At 33.7% G+C, this 24,574-nt stretch overlaps 1 protein-coding gene across 2 annotated transcripts in view; it reads left to right on the top strand.

Moving 5' to 3' along the window:
• Mrpl1 (mitochondrial ribosomal protein L1) overlaps positions 1–24,574 on the top strand; it is a 79,751-nt gene that overhangs the window by 9,951 nt on the left and 45,226 nt on the right. For both annotated transcript variants that reach the window (XM_005337272.5, XM_078021444.1), the window contains exons 3-6: positions 11,471–11,729; positions 14,944–15,027; positions 16,142–16,213; positions 19,657–19,768. In XM_005337272.5, coding sequence (XP_005337329.1) covers positions 11,471–11,729; positions 14,944–15,027; positions 16,142–16,213; positions 19,657–19,768 — 527 coding nt within the window. The remainder of the gene's footprint in view (positions 1–11,470; positions 11,730–14,943; positions 15,028–16,141; positions 16,214–19,656; positions 19,769–24,574) is intronic.

Raw genomic sequence — 24,574 nt, forward strand, 5'->3', positions numbered from 1 at the left:
TATGGGATACACAAAATGAAAACTAAAATTTGCAAAGTTTTGGTGACTTTTCCCTAGCACAATCAAGCCAGATAGCCCTGGACACATTACTTGATCTTTGTTGGGCTTCCATTCCTTCATTATATAAAATCTGCACTTCATAGAGCTATAATGAAGATTAAATGAATAGGTATAGTGTGCATTGTATAGTGTTCTAACACATAGTAAGCATTCTATAAATTCCCAGTTGTTTAATATGTTTTTTGTTTCTTTAAAATTAATTGAGTATCTGGTTATCTTTGCCAAAGTAGTTTCTTTCTCTGTCTCTCTGTTTTTCTCTTTCCTTCTCTCTCTCTTTTCCCCTAACCCTTTCCCTCTCCCTCTTTTATCCCTCTCCCTTTAACCTTTTTGTGGTACCAGGAATTGAACTGAGGGGTGTTTTATTACTAAGCCACCTCCCTAGTTCTTTTTACTTTTTATTTCTGAGACAGGATACCTCTAAGTTGCCAGGTCTGGTTTTGAACATGTGATCCTTCTTCCTCAGCCTCCCAAGTAGTGGGGATTATAGGCATGTGTTATGGCTCTAGTCACTTTAGCATACTTTGATAAGCATTTCTCATTTCTGTGTTAGGCACTGTGCAAGATATCATGTTGTGATATGAAGATGATGAGGCACATGTTCAGTTCTTTGCCCTTAAAGATTTCATAATGAATTGAGAGCAACATAAATAATTGCTTTTTGTTGTTTAAATTATTTAAAACAAAATAGTTAATTCTTTGAGTAGATAATGTATTCATGGTAAGCAGTTAAAAAAGTATGAAGGTTATGTAGTGAAAAGTAGGTCAGTCTTCCTACCTCTGCCCTTCAGCCATTCAGTTGTGATGATCCCCTTTTTTAATAAGTATATGACTATATTATTTTTTGTATGTGATTATATTGCTTTTTGTATAAGTGGTAGTTTACTATACATTTAAACAAATATTTAGTACATCTTAGTTTTGCGTCTTTCATTTAAAAATATAGCTTGGAAATAGTTTCATTTGGAGCTATCTAGTTATTTTAACTGTAAAATTTTTAATTATCCAAATGTACCATAATTTATATAACCATTCCCATACTGATACATGTTTATCTTTTTAATCTTTTGCCACTGCAAAGGATCCTGAAGTGAATAATCATGTACAATCATATATCTTAACAAATATAATGAAAGTATTTATAGTATTAGCTTTAAAATATACAAAATAGAATTATGGGTCAAAGGTATGTGCATTTATAATTTTGATAGGTAATTGTCTTCATAATATTTTGCTAGTTTATGTCCTTAGCAGTAAGTTTTATTAGAATGCCTATTTTCCCATGTTTAGTATAGTCAAATATTTTTGCTCATTGTCAGTTTTATAGATAATAAATGTTGTTATGGTTTTAATTGATATTTCTTTTATTATTAATGAAGTTGTGTATCTCTTCATATGTTTAAGAGCATTTAATTTTTCTTTACTTTGAATTTCCTGTTCATGTCCCATTATTTTTGTTGTTGATAAGTGGAACTCTTTAGCACAGAGTTATTATAAATTAGCACAGATCTATGATCTAACTTCAGTTTAATGTTTTTAACTCTTATATTAGAGGAATCCCAAGTGCTGTGAGATTACACATAAAAGGTTGATTAATTTTACCTGGGGAAGAGTAGGCAAGAAATGTTTGAGCTGGGTTTTGAAAGAGAGAATTTTGCAGGGGAATTGGGAAACAGGTATTTCAGTGGTGCAGAGGCAAGACAGTGGATATAAATACAGCCCAATATGGCTTGAATATAGAAAGAATAGGGAGCTAGCAGACATAGGAGACTTTCTTTGAGTGTGAATAGTGCCTAAATTCTATTGTTTTTGAGGAGTTGAAGGAGTACTTGTTGTACCAGTTTACATTCCCACACAGCAGTGAGTGAAGAGTGCCCAGTTTTCAACATTCCTAACAACCTTAGATATCATCAATTTTTATTTGTATTTCTTGAGGGTATTTCTAGTTTATGTCTTTTGCCCATTTTGCTTTTGGGCTGTTTATCATTCTGTGAGCATTTGGTTTTTAGGGATATTATTTTGAGAATATTTTATCTTCAAGTATTTGTCTTATAGAAATTTTTCACTTTCAGCCTTTCCCAAATTTTACTCCAGTACAATTGTAAAAGCACTTTTCACCAAACTAATAAACATAACACAAGAAATATGCATATTTTAAAAAGCTTCAAAATTTATAAGCAGATTAATTTTTTCTTATTTGCTAATGAGTTACTTATTACTCAGTAGCTAGATGAGAATCAGAGTGTTCATAAATTTTAGTTATAGTCTTTTATGTTTTAATGTACAGGCTTTAATAATATGCTAAAAATAGTTTTTTAATGCTATTTTTTTTTTTTTTGGTCAGGATCTGAGACAGGATAGAAATGCACATGCTTGTTTATTTCTTCTTCTGTCATTTTTGATCTTCCCAATCTATCATGTATGTACAGCATCTATTCCCTACTTACCAGTTGCAGATTGTGATTTAAAAAAAAAGATCACTGGGTCATCTGAGTCTGGTTCTTTTTTATTGCTTTGTGTATCTCAAAAATATTTTATTGAATTTCAAATATCTTATATAGAATAATAGAGACTGAAGAAATAGTTTTTATGCCAAAAAATGGTCATGCCTTTGATTTGCCAAGAGTGTTGAGTCAATCTAGATAGGGATTCACAAGATTTTGGTCTTGTAGTTGCTCTGGTTACCACCAACTATTACTTTGGGCTTTGGATGGGGGCTATGTTGCTGGAGAGTTTTTCTCAGTGTTCTGTTCCATGCTCAGTTTTCTGCTTTCCCTGGGGAGGTGCATCACTTACTCTCTATATTCTTGCTCCTCTCCTAGCAGTAGACTGTTGTTGCCTATTACTCAGTGCTTGCTAGGCTGATGGTGGGCTGGAGGCATTCTCTGTGGTCCAAACCTAGCCTTAGTGTTCAGTATGCCTGTTGAGGCTGTGTCTTGGAGAGAGGGTTTTTCAGCATTATTGTTCCTCTTGCCAACACCTTCTATCTGTTGCAGCTCCTGAGGGGCTGTTTCCTGGTCATTCCTGGCTATATTGATATAGATACTGGGCTCAGGATTCTTCCCTGTCCTGCCTCCAAGGGTGAAAATTCTTGTGTTTTTTTCTTTCTCTCTTTAGACAATGGATATTTACTTAAATCTTTTCCTCCTGCCTGTATGCTCTGGGGAGTCTGTCTGTCTCCAGCCCTGCTTCAAGTCTTTCCTGGGAGCACTGGTGGAAGTGTGGAAAACGGCCTGCAAATTGAGTGTGAACTCCCTTATGTGTCTGTATCTCCTAGGGGGTTTATATTGTCATGTTAGCCCTAAATTTTTTTCTTCCTTGCTTGCCTTTCCTCTCATGCCCTGCCATAGCAGAGACCAGATTGAGGGTGGGGATGAGGGTGGGTTTGACTCTGTTGGATTTTAAGTCTGCAGTCCTGCTCTGTGATGAGATCAAGGAAAGTTTTGATTTTATGCACTTTTTTCTTCATTATTAATGCTCTTTCCAGCTTTTACATTTTAAGCAGAAACAGAATTTATGTGCTTGGTTTCAAAGGTAATGAATAAACTAGCATCTGAGAGTTTAGTGAATTTATTTTATTAATATGCCCTAGTCATTTTCCATTTGGTTCAGTTTCGTTGTATAGAGTTGTATAATTCAACACCAACCCACCTGCCCCTAGAATTCCTCAGTGCAAAGTATTCTGTAGCATTGGAAGGACGTGGATTAGTCTCTTGGAGTCATAGATGTTCAAAGGTCTTGAAGTGAACTTTATTATAGCAGTGGGTCTTTTTTTTTTTTTTAATTTCCCCTTTTTTATGGGGTCTGACCATGGAATTATTTTTCTTTTTATGTTTTTGAAGTTAGGGGACAGATAAGGCAGGGAGAAAGTTATTAGCTGAATACAATCTCTTATTACTCATTTAATCCGTGTGGTTTAGTTACCCAGGTAACTGCAGTTAAATTCTATTCTCTTAGATTTAGACTGCCAGGTGTTTTTCCCTACCTTCTCCCAAACCTTTCTAGTATGATTTATTTTATTATGAAAATCACAGTATTTAAACGCTTCTGATAGTGCCTCACCTAATTGCTTGAACAACAAAGTTCTTCTGAATGTAATTCTTATGAATTAGGATAAACATTTTTGCCAGGGGGAGGGAGGCTGTGGAAAATAGGCAGTAGGTGTGTAAGATTAACTATTATTGAAGGAGTTTGTTCAATTGAAGTTTTTAAAATATTTGAATAATGCATTTTTCTCTCCCTGCTTTCTTCCTGTGTTAGGGATCGAACCCAGGGCCTCATATATACAAAGTACATGCTCTACCACTGAGCAAATGTGTTTTTCTGAGAGTATTATTTGATCTTTTATATTGATGTTATGCTGTTTTTGTTTTATTTATATAATAAAAATATTCCATTTGAAACTTAAAACTTTTTACTGAACCACCTCAAATGTTTTCTGAAACATTGCTATAATTATAAAATAAATTGCTCTGTAACTGTTTAGTCTCATTGCATGTCAGATTTTTTTGGTTTTTGTAAATATCTATTTATTTTTTGTGGTACTGGGGATTTGACTCAGGGATGCTTCCCACTAGGTTGCATCTCCAGCTCTTTTTATTTTTAATTTTGAGATAGGGTTTGCTATGTTGCCTAGTCTGGTCTTGAACTTGTGATCCTCTTGCATCACTGGGATTATAGGTGTGCACCACTGTGCTTGGCTGTAAGTATTTATTAATTTAGAAAGTCATAATTCAGCCACTGGAGATTTCATTGCAGATTAAACGCACTGGTTCAACTATGACTGAAAATTTAGTAGTGAAATCAGCGTTTATATAAAGTAAGTTTGGAGACTGTAGATAGGACATTTTATTTATTTTTAAATAGGAGACTTTATTCCTAAAACAGGCTTTCCAGTCTCCTATCTTGTATTTGCTTCACTTCTTCCGTACTGAATGTAAGGTAAAAAGGTGGTTTCTCTAGTTTGGAAGATTTCAGGATTTTATGGAGCACTTCTAAGGTGGCTATTGAGGCATGTTAAATCCATCCAGTTGGGCACTTGCTTAGACTTGTCATCAGTCCAAAAGTACACCTGCACCCCATTAAAATGAGGAATGTCATTATCTGCTATTCTGTTGAATTGCTCATTAGCTGGGAGGATACTCTTATTGGGTGGTAATAAGGATTTATTAAGTGCTAAAAGAATAAAATTATGCTAGATTGGTTTTTGAGACCTTTTTAAAAAAATATTTACTATCCATATCTTTCACATAAATTTTATAGGACCCCATACCCATTTTATTATTGCCATACAAATTACCAGAAACTTTGAGGCTTAAAATAAATTTTTTTAAAATTTCATTTTATGGTTCTTTAGGTCAGAATTCTGACCTAAAATACTATAGGTTGCACTGGGCAAAAATCCAGGTGTTGATGGTTTTTTACTCAAGGGTGTGGGGGCCAATCCATTTCTTTGCCATTCTCAGCTTCAGGAAGCTGCCCACATTCCTTGGTTTGTGCCCTCTTCATCTTCAAACCAGTTTCAGGTTGAATTCCACTTATGTCTGATTTCTCCAGTGTCATTGTCTTTCCACCTCTGTCTTACATAGCTGGATATGGGGAAAGGTTCACATTTCTAAGGACCTATGCGATTAGATTGGGCCCACATAGATAGTGATAATCTCTCCATCTTGAGATTCTTAACCATAGTCACATCTACAAAGCTCCTTTTGCCATGTAAGATAATGTATTTACAAGTTTTCAGAATTAGAATCTTGGAAGTACCCTACAAAATCCTGATATCTTCAAACTGGAGAACCCACATTTTTACCTGATTTTAGAAAGGGAGAAGTGAAGCCAAGAGGAGGAGGGAGACTGGAAAGCTTGCTTTAGGAATGATGTCTCCTATTTAAAATAAACAAAATGTCTTAAGATGGTAAAATGTCAAAAATGTTTTGATATCTTTGGGAAGGCATTATTTGCCTACCATAGAATGCACATATCTTTCTAGAATACTGTTTTACTAATTTAAAAATTTATGGTTTGGGGCTGGGGATGTGGCTCAAGCGGTAGCGCACTCGCCTAGCGTGCGTGCAGCCCGGGTTCGATCCTTAGCACCACATACAAACGAAGATGTTGTGTCTGCCGAGAACTAAGAAAAAACAAATAAATATTTAAAAATTCTCTCTCTCTCTGTCCCCCTCTCTCTCACACTCTCTTTAAAAAAAAAAAAAATTATGGTTTGAATTAATGCTCAGTTTTGTTCTTACCTTTAAACTCTTACCTGCCATTACTTGTTGAATGTTCTTTCTTAGGTATTTTGGTAAGTACCTTGATAGCTTTTGCCATGTAACAAACTTCCCCACAATTATTTATCAGTGCCCACTTGTGTATGGGTCAGCTGACCCAGGTTAGAGTCAGATGAATGTGTCTGAAATCAGGGCTTGCTGTGCATCTGTGAGTTTGTAGGTTAGCTGAGAATTGTCTACCCTAGCCTGGGGCTCTGTGGGGCAGCTCTGTTCTACCTGTCTCTCATCCTCCTACCTTTGGGCTAGTCTAGGCATGTTCTTCTTATTAAAATGGCAGAAAAGCAAACCTAGTCAAAACATGAAACCTTTTCTGGCCTAGGCTGAGAAAAGCCGAGAACAGAGAAACTGTCACTTTTACTTTACTCTGTCAAAACTAGTCACAGGGCTAAATCAAGGTGCTGGGAAATATGTTTCTATCCCTTTAGTGGGAGGTACTGCAAAGTCACTTAGCAAAGAGGCTAGAATGGAGAGGGAGGTTTAAAAAAAATAGGGCAAATGATAAATCTAGCCTTTTCTCAAACTCTGTATATCCCAACTGCACTTATCTCTGTAACTGTTTGCTTTATTAGAAACCTGTTTTGTTTCTTTGTTTCTGGTCTTAGTTAATGATAGTATTCTATGTCTCATCACTTAACCTAAGAAGTATTTTAATCTTGTCTTTCTCCTTTTCCTATCTCCAATATTTTTAAAAAAATATATTTATTAGTTGTAGGTAGACACAATATCTTTATTTTATTTTATGTGGTGCTGAGGATTGAACCTAGGGCTTCACGCATGCTTGGCAAGTGCTCTACCACTGAGCCACAGCCTCAGCCCCCTATCTTCAATATTTACCTTGTAAATATTTTTCTGTTCTGCACTCTTTTTCAGCTTCCTTACCATCACCATTCTTGTTCAGGCTCTCATGTCTCCTTGAGAAGTTAGGGAGAGAGTAGCTTTCTAGTTGTCTCCAATTCTGCTTCTTTTGGATCCATTTCTCTTATTTCAACCTTGAAATTCAGCCTCTTGTTCACTGGCTTCTCTTTGCTTTTAGAGGAGGCCCTTGTGATGTAGATTTTCCAACGTCATTTTATAGTGTTTTCTGCCTTCTCTTTTGTCCTTTTAATTCAAACATGAGCAAACCAGTGGGTCTGATCTGATCTACCACTTATTTTTGTTCAGCATACAAGCTAAGAATGATTTTTACAGTTTTTAGTGGTTAAAATACAAAACAATGATATTTGTGATACATGAAAACTATGAAATTCAAATTCATTTTCTATAAATAAAGTTTTATTGGACCATAGCTTTCTTCATTTGTGTATTGCCTATGGCTGCTTTTGCCCAAGAGCAGAGTTGAGTCATTGGGACAGAATACCAGATGACTCACAAAGCTGAAACATTGACTACCTGTTCCTTTGTAGAAAAAGTTTGACAACCATTGCTCTTGTCATATAGAACTTATAATAGTTCCTCTTGTATATCATTTTATTTCATGGCCCAGTGTTTTTTATTTTGTTGTTTCTTTGCATGGCTCTTATTTTTAAAATAACAGTCATATTAAGATATAATGTACATATCAGTAGTTTTAGTATATTCAAGGAGTTGTACAACCATTATTAGAATCACTTAATCACTTTTTTTTTTTAAACTGTATTAGGTGTTGAATCTAGTGGCACTGGACCTCTGAGCTACATCTCCAGCCTTTTTAAAATTATCTTGCTAAGTTGCCCAGGCTGGCCTTGAATTTGTAATTCTCCTGTCTCAGCCTCCCAAGTTACTGGGATTACAAGTATGCACCATGCACCCTGCTGTGATCACTTTTATTTGGAACATTTTCATTATTCTTCACACATACTCCATCCCCATTAAGAGTTACTCTCCATTTCTTCAACCTCTTTCAGGCCTGGATAATCACTAAATCTACTTTTAGTCTCTATTGATATGCTCATTTTTGATAAATGCATAATGTTTTTAAGGTTTAAGTCACATTGTAGGGAGTATTAATACTTCATTCCTTTTTTTGATTCCTTTTTGTTGCTGATTAACATTGCATTATATGGTTATACAACATTTTATGTATCTGTTCATCAGTTGATGGATGTTTGGGTTGTTTATTTCTTTTCGCTATTAATGAATAACATTGCTAGGGACATTTATGTACAAGTTTTTGGGGTGAACATGTTTTCTTTTTTGGGGGTGTATATCCAGGCTAACTTCCTTATTCCTCAATAATTGACTCTGGGGCCATCTCTTTTAGCACTCTTTTATACTCTCCTACAATGGGTTGTTTGTTTTCCTAAGACCTTGATAACACTTTCATTGTACTTTTCACATTAAATTGAAATTATCAATTTGCATGCCTGTCTTCTCTATTCCTCTGTAAATTTCTGGAGAACAATATCAATGCTTTATTTAAGTTTTACTGACTGTAAAAAGTAGAAAAGTTCACTTAATATTTGTTCAATTTGAAAAACTATAAAGCAATCTATGCTTTTGAATTAAATAAACTTTCTTTTGTTAGTGTTCTCTATCCTATGTAGATTGGTCTTTAAAAAATCTCCTAGGGGGGCTGGGGATGTGGCTCAAGCGGTAGCACGCTCGCCTGGCATGTGTGCGGCCCGGGTTCGATCCTCAGCACCACATACCAACAAAGATGTTGTGTCCGCCGAGAACTAAAAAATAAATAAATATTAAAAATTCTCTCTCTCTCTCTCTCTCTCTCTCTCTCTCTCTCTCTCTCTCTCTCCTCTCTCTCTCTTTTTTTAATTTTTTTAATTTTTTAATTTTTAATTTTTTATTGGTTGTTCACAACATTACAAAGCTCTTGACATATCATATTTCATACATTAGATTGAAGTGGGTTATGAACTCCCAATTTTACCCCAAATTCAGATTGCAGAATCACGTCGGTTACACATCCACAATTTTACATAATGCCCAATTAGTAATTGTTGTATTCTGCTACCTTTCCTATCCCCTACTATCCCCCCTCCCCTCTCCTTCCATCTTTTCTCCCTACCCCATCTACTGTAATTCATTACTCTCCTTGTTTATTTTCCCATTCCCCTCACAACCTCTTATATGTAATTTTGTATAGCAATGAGGGTCTCCCTTCATTTCCATGCAATTTCCCTTTACTCTTCCTTTCCCTCCCATCTCATGACTCTGTTTAATGTTAGTCTTTTCTTCCTGCTCTTCCTCCTTGCTCTGTTCATAGTTGCTCTCATTATATCAAAGAAGACATTTGGTATTTGTTTTTTAGGGATTGACTAGCTTCACTAAGCATAATCTGCTCTAGTGCCATCCATTTCCCTGCAAATTCTATGATTTTGTCATTTTTTATTGCTGCATAGTACTCCATTGTGTATAGATGCCACATTTTTTTTTATCCATTCATCTATTGAAGGGCATCTGGGTTGGTTCCACAGTCTAGCTATTGTGAATTGTGCTGCTATGAACATTGATGTGGCAGCATCCCTGTAGCATGCTCTTTTAAGGTCTTCAGGGAATAGCCCGAGAAGGGCAATAGCAGGGTCAAATGGTGGTTCCATTCCCAGCTTTCCCAGGAATCTCCAAACTGCTTTCCAAATTGGCCGCACCAATTTGCAGTCCCACCAGCAATGTACAAGAGTACCCTTTTCTCCACATCCTCGCCAGCACTTGTTGTTGTTTGACTTCATAGTGGCTGCCAATCTTACTGGAGTGAGATGGTATCTTAGGGTGGTTTTGATTTGCATTTCTCTGACTGCTAGAGATGGTGAGCATTTTTTCATGTACTTGTTGATTGATTGTATGTCCTCCTCTGAGAAGTGTCTGTTCAGATCCTTGGCCCACTTGTTGATTGGGTTATTTGTTATCTTATTGTCTAATTTTTTGAGTTCTTTGTATACTCTGGATATCAGGGCTCTATCTGAAGTGTGAGGAGTAAAAATTTGTTCCCAGGATGTAGGCTCCCTATTTACCTCTCTTGTTGTTTCTCTTGCTGAGAAAAAACTTTTTAGTTTAAGTAAGTCCCATTTGTTGATTCTTGTTATTAACTCTTGTGCTATGGGTGTCCTATTAAGGAATTTGGAGCCCGACCCCACAATATGTAGATCGGAGCCAACTTTTTCTTCTATCAGACGCAGAGTCTCTGATTTGATATCAAGCTCCTTGATCCATTTAGAGTTAACTTTTGTGCATGGCGAGAGGAAGGGATTCAGTTTCATTTTTTTGCATATGGATTTCCAGTTTTCCCAACACCATTTGTTGAAGATGCTATCCTTCCTCCATTGCATGCTTTTAGCCCCTTTATCAAATATAAGATAGTTGTAACTTTGTGGATTAGTCTCTGTGTCCTCTATTCTATACCATTGGTCCACTCGCCTGTTTTGGTACCAGTACCATGCTGTTTTTGTCACTATTGCTCTGTAATATAGTTTGAAATCTGGTATCGCTATACCGCCTGATTCACACTTCCTGCTTAAAATTGCTTTTGTTATTCTGGGTCTTTTATTTTTCCATATGAATTTCATGATTGCTTTATCTATTTCTACAAGAAATGCCATTGGGATTTTGATTGGCATTGCATTAAACCTATAGAGAACTTTTGGTAATATCGCCATTTTGATAATGTTAGTTCTGCCTATCCATGAACAGGGTATATTTTTCCATCGTCTAAGATCTTCTTCTACTTCTCTTTTTAGGGTTCTGTAGTTTTCATTTTATAAATCTTTCACCTCTTTTGTTAGGTTGATTCCCAAGTATTTTATTTTTTTGGAGGATATTGTGAATGGAGTGTTTTTCCTCATTTCCGTTTCAGAAGTTTTGTCGCTGATATACAGAAATGCCTTTGATTTATGTGTTCTCTCCTCTCTCTTAAAAAAAAAAAAAAAAAATCTCCTAGGGCCAGGCATTGTGAAGCTCACCTGTAAACCTTGTGGTTCTGGAGGCAGAGGCAAGGAGGATCATGTGTTCAAGGAGGCCAGGCTTCGTAATTTAGCAAGGTCCTCAGCAACTTAGCCAGACCCTGTCTCAAATAAAAAATATAAAGGGCTAAGGCTATAGCTCAATGGTAAAGTACCCCTGGGTTCAATTCCCTATACAAATGAAACAAAAAAACCTCCTAGAATATTAATATAACTGATCTTGATAATTTTTTTAAGGCCTGCAAAGAAAACAAAAAAAGATACCAAAGAAAAAGCGACAGATGAAAAAAAGGATGAGATAGAAAAAATAAAATCATATTCCTACATGGAAGGTGAACCTGAAGATGATGTCTATTTAAAACGCTTATACCCAAGGCAGATATATGAGGTGGAGAAAGCTATTCAGTTACTTAAGAAATTTCAAATTTTGGACTTTACTCATCCAAAGCAAGGGGTTTATCTTGATTTGACACTGGATATGGCATTGGGGAAAAAGGTATGTAGACCCAATTAAAATGTGTTTATTTGTGAACAGTGACTATATGAATTGATATTTCTTAGTTTTTAAAATTCTTGTACCCACTATGATTTTTAGAAAATCTCATGCTCTTTCTATAGTGTGTCATAAAAAATGTTAATTTTAAAATTTTCCAGGTCTGAAAGATGAAATATGAAATATTGAAAACATAAAATTAAAGACACTATGGAGAGTTGATTTATATATATATTTCCTGTTCTCCTAAAGGATGACTAGTATAAATTTCAACAAAAGTAGTGTTAAAATTGAGATATCATTGTAACTTTGGAAAATAACTTAAGCTATCTGGGTGTCATGTTTCTTCTTTGTAAATAAGGGTTTTGGATTAGCTCAAATGTGTTCCTTACAATCTTAGATGAGACTAAGTTTGCATGGCTTAGGTACTAAGCTCCTCACTCATGCTTTAATCAGAGCCTCTCTGCTTTTTATGTTCATACTCTGGATTTCTTCAGAAGACTTATGTTTATAAAACTCTAAAAGAGAGAAAACCTTGAGGTTAGTATTGAGGTCTATTACAGCCCTAAATTTTATAAATGTCTCTTTAAAAAATCTAACATTTTAGAAATGATATTTTATTTTCTAAAATGTCTTTTTTGTGTCAAATTAGAAGATTTAAATTTTGTAATACAAATTAACAATCTGCACAGCAAAAGAAAGCAAGCACCTAGGAAGAAGCAGCACAGCATTATGTTTAAGAGTATAGGCAATGGAGTCAAATTACAGTATAAATCAACCCATATTATGCCGTCACTATATATTTTTTTAATTTTTATAGTTGTAGATGGATATCGTGCCTTTATTTAATTTATTTTTTTATGTGGTGCTGAGGATTGAACCCAGTACCTCACACATGCTAGGCAAGTGCTCTGTCATTGAGCTACAGCCCCAGCCCGCCGTCACCATATTTTGACCCTGGACTTCTTTGCTTTTTGGCTTTGGATTTATTGTTTAACCTCTTTAAGTCTCAGTTTTTCCATCTCTTTATGAAGAGAGATAAAGTATTTAGTTTGGTTCTACTGAGGATTAAATGAGATAATACATGTAAAGGACTTAGTACTTATTAATTACATTTACTGAAAACTTTCTGTGTATCATTCACAGTACTAAATGTTTTGCACTTATTTTCTCACTTAATCCTATAATGATGTCAGAAGAGGAAACAGAAAGTGAAGTATCTTGTTCAAGGTTATAGAGCACGGGTAGAGTTAAGATTTGAATGAAGGTTTATCTCATTTCTTAGTTTTCATTAGAAACAGTTTATACCAGTCATGTTACAATTTTTATTTTGTATGTTATGTTACTCTTAGTTCTTTTTTGGAGAGGGGTACCAGGGATTGAATTCAGGGGCACTTGACCACTGAGCCACATCCCTAGCTCTATTTTATATTTTATTAGAGACAAGGTCTCACTAAGTTGCTTAGCATCTCAACTTTGCTGAGGTTGGCTTTGAGCTGAGATCCTCCTGCCTCCGCCTCCCCTCCCCAGCCACTAAGATTAGAGCATACACCACCACACCCAGCCTTACTCTTAGTTCTTTATCTTAAAAGTTTTGTAATACAGATGATACTTTTCTTGGTCAACCATTAAAGAAGTTCATAACAATGTCCTGTAGGACACAAACTTCATTTTGTATATGGAAGTCATTTGAAATGAATGACATTAAAAAGGTACTGTCATTATCCTAGAGCTTTTCTTTTTCTTATAGAGTGCACAACAAGCCAGTGTTCCCCGGGGGATGCTGTTATGATTGCTTTACTACTGAAACCAGTTATGACATGATAATGGCAAAGGAATGCAAATCAATAATAAGTTAAATGAATGATATAACATGTGCTTAAGAATTTATGCCTTCTTAGCCAGGTGCAGTGGCACATGTCTGTAATCCTACCTATCCTGGAGGTTGAAGCAGGAGGATCCCAAGTTCAATAACAGCCTGGGCAACTTAGAGACACTCTGTTGCAAAACTAAATAATTATATAGGGCTGGGGATATAGCTTAGTGATAGAGTACTTGCTTAGCATGTGGAAGCCCTGGGTCTAATCCCCAATACACATATACATACACACACACACACACACACACACACACACACACACACCCATACATATAAATAAATTTTTTAAAAAAGGAAATTTTAAAAATCCTTTTTGTCAGAAAAGAAATCGCCCCCCTCAAGATGTCTCTACTTAAAAGAATGTTATCTTTCACTCAGTTTTATTAGCAGAATAATGTCTTTTCTCTCTCCTTTTCCCCTCCAAACCTTAAGGCTTGAACAGAACTGTGAAGGGCCTAGAACTTATTTCCATTTGTCTCCCTAAGAGACCTGAGCCTTAGATCTACAAATGCCCTTGGCCAAAATGATGGAGTGTATTAATTCTGAGGCCCTGTAGAATCTCTGCCCATATTAGAGTGCCTCAAATGCATGCTATTGTTTATTTTTGATTTCTGGTTAATCCCCCCTGCTCCCTTCAAAAAAAAATATGATGGTGGTCCAGGTTATTTCAAAACAGTATCTAGGGGTTGGGGTTGTGGCTCAGCAGTAGAGGGCTTGCCTAGCACATGTGAGGCCCTGGGTTCAAGCCTCAGCACCACATAAACATAAATAAAAAATTATGTCCAACTACAACTAAAAAATAAATATTAAAAAAAATAGTATCTATTTTACCTAATTGTTTAGAGCAAGTATGACAGTTAGGGGTATCCTACTAAGCAGATGAATTAGATATTTTCTGTTGTTCATTTTGTATAGCTGTGTTCATATTTTTCTTGACTGTGTCAGAAAATTAGATTTTTTTTTAACAATTTTAAGTCAATTTAGGAAACATCTGTTTATATCAATGAAATGGTAAACATCATACTAGGTGCTGGGGGCTTATAGATATACAAATATACCTCTTAATATTTGAGAGACTGTGGTAAGTGATAAAGAGATAGAAGCAGATGCTAAGGGAGTATGGAGCTGGGAAGAGAGATTTAGATTTTTATTATGTTTTCATAAAAAGGACATATATTTTCTTGAGCTTTAATTTGTAATCAAAAGAATGGTTCTGGATTAATGACATATGGTAGAATCAAAGAATGAAAAACATATCAGTTCTGGTTTTTATAGAAAGTGAGAGATAATAGAAAAAAAATGAACTTTTTATAATTGTTTTTCCTGTTGTATGTTTAGAAAAAAGTGGAGCCATTTGCCAGTGTTATTAGTTTTCCATACCCATTTGCATCAGAAATCAATAAAGTTGCTGTATTTACTGGGGTAAGTAACTTGTAATCTATTTGTATCATTTAGTTTATTTTAGAAATCACATTAATCAGTGGTTTGAATAACTGAATAAATAGAGAAAATTTAGGTATTCATCAGCATCTTGTTTTCCCCATTTAGAGTTCAAAGCAGATGACTTATTTGGATTTATGGTACTAATTTGAGATAGAGCCAAATAGAAAATTTCACTCATCATTACTAATCCATCACATTATATTTTTCACAAGAAACTGAAGAGTACCATACAATTTATCTGTGTAACTCCTTCTTACTACTTAAATTTCTTCCTTTACACAAGAGGATTATTTTAAAGCAAGAGTACCACTTAGTGCTAGGTATCCTCAGAAACCACATCTTCTAAAAATATCTAGAAAGTTAGGAAATCAAGTTTATAGCAAATGTTTATAACAAAAGTTTATAACAAATGTAGTAATCTATCTACATCTCTTTGCTAATAATGGATTTGTTAATTTGATATACTGTGTTTATGTATGTTTTATATTTTGATTCTTCTCTATACAAAGTTCAAAATTGAGGCGTTTTTCATTTGCTCTGCCTTACTCTCAAGGAAGATACTTTACTTCTTCCCAGAGAAGTGGGGAATATAGTTCTTGGAATGTCACAGAACTTTTGATACCTAAGAGATTGAAATATTTTCACAATAAAACCATTTTTTTATAAAAAAAAATAACTAATACTATTTATTTTTCTTTTGAAATTTTCAGACACCTGGTAAGTTTTAGTTCTTAAGTTGAAAAAAATTACCCTCTTAATATTGATTTTATAAAATATTTCTGTTTAAGTTAGCAGAACTAAATATATTTTAACCTTTTACTTTTGAAAGGTAATATATTGATAAAACTGTTACCTACCATTTAGTTGGTTTCTAATATGTCATTTTGGTGTATTTCATCATGTCTGTCAAGAAACACTTTACCTACAAATTAAACATGTAATGAATGTCGTAAAATGATACATTTAATTGAAAATTGATGTCAAAATAAAACCATGATTTTTATTTTGAATGCTGATTATTTCTGACAGAATATTCAAAAATATATTAAAGTTGTTAAAAAAGATTGATGTTTACATTATTGTGTTTTGGTAGAATGCATCAGAGATTGAAATAGCAGAAGAAAATGGAGCTGCGTTTGCAGGAGGAACTAGTCTGATTCAGAAGGTATAGTGTTGTTTTCATGTTCATTAGTTATAAAGATTGTTCTGTTATCTTTGCCATCCACTGATTTATTACATGTTGAACATAATCACCAGGCTCATATCTTTTGATAAATTGTTAGTAGGGATTTTTATAGAGCAGGGAAAAACTTTCCTTTTTCAATCTCAAAATCAAGGTAAGAAAAAACAAAATGATGTTGATTATATTTGATTTATTTTGTGGTTTCTTGTCATGTCCAGGATGCACCTCTCTTCCTTTTTGTCCATCAGGGTTTCTTTTTTGGTATTAGGGATTTAACCCAGGGGTGCTTTACCACTGAGCTACATCCCTAGTACCCTTTTTATTTTTTATTTTGAGACAGGGTCTCTCTAAGTTGCTTAGAACCTCATTTCACTGAGTTGCTGAGGCTGGCCTGGAAGTTGTATTCCTCCTGCCTCAGCCTCTCGAATTGCTGGGATTACATGAGTGTGCCACCACTCTTGGCTCACTTTTTTATTTCAAAATGGGGTCTTGCTAAGTTGACCAGACTGACCTGGAATTTGTGATCCTCCTGCATCAGCTTCCTGAGTAGCTGGGATTATGGGTATGCACTGTGCCTGGCTCTATTCATCTTCTGAAAATCAAATATCTGTTGTGCTTTCTGGGAGTGATTCACTTGATAGATCAAAAAGCATAGTATCTGACCTCTATAATATAGTGCTTTTGGTTCCTCTTAACTTTTACTCCCTACTCAGTTCTGAGTGGCAGAGGCTCACCATGGTAGCTGACAAATGACTGTGTAGCTGCCTGTAGAAAATAACAGAGCCTGTGGAGTATTTTTTTTGAAAAGAACAGCATTTTTTTTTTTTTAAGGTGGAAATAGGCACATAGCTATTTCTGAAATACTAATGATACTTTAATGTTCCCTAAAAGCTCCTCTTCTAAAGATAATCATTTAGATTATGGATTTTTTTAGGGAGGAGAGGCAGAATAGGAAAAAGTGATTTAAAAATTTTTTGTTCAGTATCCAGATTTTCATCTGGGGAACTTTTATCTGGGCTCATCCTTTGGAATGTATGGCAGTGCTGGTAATTTATTTTTTTCCCACTCCAGTAATATTCTAAATTTGTGGGAGATTATAAATTTTTATATGGAATCTTAAAAATGAGTTTTGGGAGAAGAACTAAAAGAAATTAGGAAGAGAATATACTTTAACAAAGATTCTAGACCAAATTGAAGGTTAGTACCCAATTCTTTTTAGCTTATCAATTTTAATTTGTATGTTTATTTAAGAAAATATCGTGAAGGCTTGGGGTTTGAGAGTGGAGCTTGGTTTCTTAAGTCAGAGAACTATTCATATTACATTTGTATATTGCCTTTCATCTGTTTTCTCCTGCAAACACAAGGTATCTTGTAGAGCTATCATAGCCACTCTTTCAATTCTCAAACTTTAAGTAAGAAGTTAAGTTACGTATCAAAGAAGAAATGGTAATGGAACAGAAAGTATTTTATATAGCGTTAAGTTCAGCAGAGGAAGCATATTTGAAAAAGTAACCCAAATAAGGAAACCAAATACACTTTGAAGTTATTTGATTTATAAAACTTACAGGTACCAGCATTTTTTTTTTAGGGACCTTAGTGATGGATCTGTTATGAAAGGGACTGTGCCATTTGTATAAGTAATCTTAATCACTGTATTCTTGCAAGTTACCCATAGTCTCTTTTAAAAAGAGTGTCCATGTTATTTTTAAAAGGTATTCAGATTATGAAGTAAATTCTACATAGTTGTGTAAATAGTATCATGGCTGCAATTTTAAAAATGCATTCCTGTATTTTTATTTTAATTAACTAATTTATTTTTTGTGGTTCTAGAGATTGAACTTAGGGCCTTGTGCATGCTAGGCAAGTGTTCTTCCATTGAGCTGCATCCCCAATCCCATTCCTATATTTCTGAATTAGTGTACTGTAATTACTTAGCTCTTATAAAATGTAAACTATGATAAAATTACTAATTTTTCAGTTGTTTCTTAGATAAGAACTTTATTAAATTTTATTTTGTAATATCACAAATATGCTTGGTTGTGAGAACTTTGAAAGTAATTTCATGTTTTTACTTATCTCTAAGAGCATGATTTCCATCCACAGATTTGTATTATTTCAAGGTTAAGGTTAATTATAGCATAACTTTCAAACATAACTTTAATTTAATTTAAAGGAACATCACACAGAATTAATTTTGGGAAGTCTTTAAGTAGAAAACTTACATACAATTCTTTTGACATTTTCAAAATTGTCTCTGCTTTCCTATTTCCAAGGCTGAGAGCCCTGATTCTAAAATCACATTATCTGTGTTTGAATTCTGGCTCTCACTCTGAGGAGTGCATAGACTAACTTGTCCTCCCTAAGCTGTCAGTTTCTTTATCTGTAATGCATGGTCAATAGTAGTACCTGCCTAGTAGAGTCGTTGTAATGATCAGATGAACTAAATCATGTAATACATTTAGCAGAATTCATGGCACTTGAGAAGTACTCATTTATTATTGTAAAGGAGAACATGGCTTATTATTTAAGGAGTAAAGAATTTGTAAAATGAAATATTGGTAACAGAAAGATAAAATTCAAGAATCAGTGCTTTTTTTATTATAAAGTTCAATTTTTTTGGATTCCATATAACCTTAAACCAAGGCTTTGAGTAGCATATTTTGGTAGGATTTTATGCAAAAACAGAAACAAACAAAAATTGCTGAAATACTTGTTGCCCAGGCAGTATTGTTCTAAAGAGTTCTTTCATTTTATAATCAATTAAATTTTTAAGTAGTGTAGTAGTATAATAGTTACTGTAGGTGCTTGCCTGAATCAGTGAAAAAAATCTTTTAAAAATTGAATATTAATCCCCTGCTCTGAAAATGGAAATAGAATATGGATAATAAACTGTGCATGAACTTGTCTTTGACTGCCCCCCACATCTTTTATTTTTAGGTATTGGTGACAAGGAGAATTTTAGTTCAGTTCTTTGCGAAAATAATTATAGATTCAGCTCTCTCCATGCTCTAAATTTATAAAGCTAGTGGTTGCTAGTTAGTTTGGCACCTAGTGATTATTAATTTTACATGTGATCTATTGCAAAAATATAAGCTTATTTCTTCAATTCTAACAGACATGAATTCTACTTTGTCAAGTTATATGAGTTGTATACATGTTAGTGTTATATTCTAGCTTATAATGCCTTTTTACCTAACATAACTTCATGGAAAAATTAAAACCATTAAATATTTTGTTAAAAATGAATGTGTCTGTATTTAAAAGAAAATGTTTTGCTTCTGATTGTTTTCTTAATTGGTAAGTGCATTCATAAGGTCCTTGCATTTGAAGAAAAAAATTATGCTTAATGTCTCTTCTGTATCAAAATGAAAATTACTTGTTTTCCAAAAGATAATCTAAGATTATTTTTTCCCCCTGATTTTCAGATTTTGGATGATGAAGTTCAAGTAGACTTTTATGTAGCTGTTCCAGAAATAATGCCTGAGCTTAATCCATTAAGGAAGAAACTGAAAAAAAAGTTTCCTAAGCTTACTAGAAGTAAGGAAGAATTTTTTGTTATTTCAAAATGCTGTCAACAAGTTTCTTCTCAATTTAGTTCAGTCAGAAAACAAAGTTGCTAATAATATATGTAGAGCAAATAGCATGTCCTGATGTTTGAGTTTTGTGTTATAAGAATTGTAGATTTGATCCCCCCCAACATTAATATTGATAATCTAATAGGAGAACGTAGTTACTTTGCAGTACTGGTTCTTAAAATTTAGATTAGAGTTTAGCTCCAAATTAGTGGAATATATTACACTAGGTATGTTGTCATCGTATTATTTTATTGACTTTTATACCTCTTTATTAATATATATGCTCATTAATTTATGCATTTAGCTTATGTATGTATGTGTATATATGACTACATGACTTTACAGGTATTTTACCTTACGGAATTTTCCCCTCATGGTTTTTCTCTCCCGTAAGAAATCTAGTAAGAGAGGTTTCTTTGTAAAGAGCCATGTTATAAAGTGGTATTACTTGATGAATTTACAAGGTTCTGTAGGTGTTCATTGAAGGAGTTTACATATAGATGGGGAATGGGGAAGGCATCATGAAGGAGGTAACATTTAAGCTGTACCCTGTATCCTAAATAATTGGATAAGTTTGGGATTATTATTTTAAGTAGAAGGAGTTCATTAATCAGGGAAGTAGAAATTATAGGCCAGGTCCAAGGAATAACAATTAATTTTCTTTGTCCATAGGGAAGAGTACCTCTACATTAAAATAGAAGAGAAGTGATGTTGGAAAGGTAGATTGATGCTATATTGAGCAGGACTTTGATTGGTGAACTAATGAGCCTGGACTTTTATTCTTTATTAAAGCAGGAACCTCTTAGAAGTTTTGAGGTATAGAATGACATGATCTGTCCTTTAGAGCTTTAATCTGGCAAGAGTTGGTAAAATGTATTGGTAAGATGGTAAGATGAATTGAAGCTAGAGACAGGGAGACCAGTTTGGGTCTGATTGTAGGAAATTAATAAAGGCGGTATTTAAACTAATGTTTTCATAGTGAGACTGGAGCTAAGAGGACAAACCTCAGAAGTATTAGGACTTTGTGAATAGTTAACAATGAATAGATTGCTGGGGGAAAAGATGCTGAAATTTTAAGTCGGAACTTCTAATAAGTGGTATCATTAATTGAAACGGAGAGAGAGAAAAAACAAGTTCACTTGTTTTAGGTGGTGTTGGGTATCTGTGTAGATCGGAATTATTTTTAATAAAATTTTGTAGTGTAAATAGAAGTGCTTTAAAATTGCTTTCATAAATTTCTCTTCAAATTTCAATTCTAGTTAAGCTAAAAAAAAATCCAGCTAGAATTGTTTATACATGTTAGTCATTAACACATGTTAGTCACTAATCATGATCTGTAACTTAAGCAAATTCCAGTGGACTCTCCAGTTCTTTTGTTGTACTGTCGTTGTGTTTATGTTTCATAACTTACATTAAATCACATTTCGATATTAGATATTGGACTGGGGCTTGGCATTTTCATTACTGATGTTCATCACAGTACTATTTGTTGTCATGGAATCAGACTTACATTTTTTCCTAAGTAAGACCTGAAATTGAACATTATTTAAAAATTAAAACAGAACTGAAGTTGAATTTGATGAAAATTTTACTCATATTTTTGTTTCTAATTAAATTCAAGCTCCAGTCAGAGCAAAACAAACAGTACTAAATATAGCCAGTTAAAACTGAAAATGAATACCGAATATATCTATTCATCTAGCTCCTTGCTTTGCTCGGTGAACTGGTTTTTCAAACAGACATTAATTTTGTCACCTTTGCTACTTTATCCATTCTTTTGTAACCTGTGTCTATTCTATTTAGCTTTGAGATTTTTAAAAATTGCTGATGGTAGCACAATGTTTAGGGCTATTTTTAAATTTTTTTTGTCTGAAAGATTTCTAAGATAACTTATTTCCTTATTCCAAATAGCAAATTTCCTGTTAAAATGTTTATTTTTTATCAGTGGGCTTTACTTATTTCTCCTTTCATAATGAACCACATCTTCCGCATATCATGGTCAAGTACATAAGTATGTGTCCCCACATTTGCTTAATAATGCATCTTCAAAAAACAGATCTTCTTCTACCCCAGCACTTCTTTTTACCCCCATGATCTATTTACCAGCCTAGCAAAACACTTGTGTTCTTTAAACATGAAGACAAATGATTAACCTGTCAAAAATATTAAGACAGAATATAGTAGATGTGCATTAGAACTATGAAGCTTGTATTATGCATTTTCACAGTTTATTCAGATTCTTATTTGGGAACATTTGATTCCCCTTATGTCCTACAAAAGACATTAGGGTAAAATAGAAATTATGTTTTGAGCAAGTAAATGAAATTAAAAAACAAACAAATAAATCCCTTGCAGCTGAGCTCATTAGTTTCCCATTTTGTCTCAGTTTTCTAATAGGAGTGGATGTAACCATCTTGTCTGCATTGAAAGTGCACATTTTACAGCATGTTTATAATGCTGAGATTTTATTCATTTTATTTTAATTGCTTTTATAACTTTAGGCACATTCTCTATTTTTCAAATGTACATTTTCCATGTTTTCTTAATATTTCTATTTCATAAAAAGAAATTTAAAACTTGTTTTTTAAAATTTCTTGGAAGAAATTTGGCTTCTTTTGCTAATTACCTTGCTTTTCCCAAACCATGTCCTCTGAAAATCTTTTATCTGTAGTATAGAGATTTTTTGATACTAAAATATTTTATTTCTATTATTGTTTTTACTTAGCATTACTAAACAAAAAATAGTAGTATGAAAAATATCTTGACTTAATGGAATCTGTCATCCATTATGTATACTAACCTGTGGTAGGTACTACGACATACATGAAAACAGATGAATTATTTAATTAATTTATTTGGTGCTTGGGATTGAACCCAAGACATTGCTCATGCTAAGCATGTGCTCTGTCAATGAGTTACACATCCTACTTATTAGGTGAATTATTTTAAACCATACTAAGTTGTTGACAGATAAGAAAGAAAGGGATACAATTAGAAAACTAGAATTACACTACATGTGTATTTTTCTTAACATGCAGCTCTTAGAACTAGTCACCTGTGCCTGCTTGGAGTCTTGTCCACTGGCTATTCCAGTAGAATTGTTCAGAGAGAATATTTACATCTATTGAGTAGAACACTGCTTTCTATAAGGAAGTTGTATCATAATTGAGATTCATGAACGTTAATAATATCAAAAATTCAAAGTACTTTTAACTTATTGAATAACATGTTGTATTTCAGATTATTGCTTACAGTATTGAAATAAGTAGAATTTTTTGCTTATATAAGGAAAAATACAAAACAAATTTTGCAGGGTAATCAATTTGAAATTTTTCTAATTTTCCCCCTTGCATTAATTTAAAAATTATTTATGTGTGAAAGAATTCATAAATGATTAAGTGCTGTTAAAATTATAGGTGAACTATCGATATCTTGCATTTGGTTCTGTTACTCTTTCCTTTTACTTCAATCTGAAGGTTTACCTTGTTCTTCCTCACTACCCCTCTAAGTGCTTTTTTTTTTTTCTCAGATCTTTGGGTTTATTATCTTATCTGTCCACAGTGTTCTTTGATTATTTGCCTGACTTATTTTCTTATACAGATAACATCTAAACAGAGAGGTCTTCCATGACCATTCTATATGCAATATTATTCGCTCCTTCCTATTAACAGTAAATATTATGCTTTTGTATTGCTTATAGGGCCTATTACTCTTTGCATCTCCTACTTTTAAGTTTATAGTATGTGTTCAGTTCTTCCCATTAGAGGAAGGGCATTTTAAGTTTGTTTGTTACTATGTTCACATAGCCTAGAATAGTACCTGGCACATAGAGATCGTATACAAATATTTGTATAATGAATGAACATTTTAGTGCAGCATTCAATTGGTAGAAGATATAGGATTAAATATTGCAACCGAAACCTGGGTTTATTATAAAAAAAAAATTGTAATTTTTTTTGAATAAGTGTATTTATAATAATCATCTACTATGTGCCAAACCTTGGACATGATATCTATAAACATCACACATGAAGTTCTTAATGTCATAGAACAATTTGACTTTTGACAGTAGACAACTGGTTTTACTTTAGTATTTAATCATGCCCAGATTTGTCTAGTTAAACAAACAAAAACCAAAATATAACTGCCCTTCCAACCTTTATTTGATCTAGCTGTCCTTTTTAGCTATGATCTTAGTTCTTTCTGTTGTTTAATGCCAGTTTTTAAAATAAATGGTCTACAGTGATTGCTTGTCTTCATTTCCTTAAAAAATGTTATTCTATCTCACAACCTTCTCTTCAACAGTTTGTTTAAAATATTTCTCTCAATTATAATCACACATCTTTTTTTTTCTTCTACATTCAAAGGTCAGTCCTTTGTTTTCTCTTGTTTCTTTGAACTCTTTTGTATGTACAATCCTAACTCATCTTCTTTCTAACTATTCCTTCTTTGTCTTCCCTAGTAAAATACCAGGTGATCTAGTTTAGATTATGTTCATTGTGAAAATTGAATAGAGAAAGTTAGAGGAAGAGAAAAGGAAAGAAAAAGAAGAAAAACAGAATAAAAAAGCACATACAAGATAAAGTGGAGAAGGAGAGCTGCGATTGTGGCTGAGTGGTAGAGTGCTTCTCTATCATGCGTGAGGCACTGGGTTTGATCCCTGTCACCACATAAAAATAAACAAATAAAATAAAGATATTGTCTCCATCTGCAATTAAAAAAAATTAAAAAAATAAAAAGAAAGTGGAAAAGGAGGAGAGCAATTACA

Source organism: Ictidomys tridecemlineatus, chromosome 9 (assembly GCF_052094955.1).
Source record: "Ictidomys tridecemlineatus isolate mIctTri1 chromosome 9, mIctTri1.hap1, whole genome shotgun sequence".
Lineage (NCBI taxonomy): Eukaryota > Metazoa > Chordata > Mammalia > Rodentia > Sciuridae > Ictidomys > Ictidomys tridecemlineatus.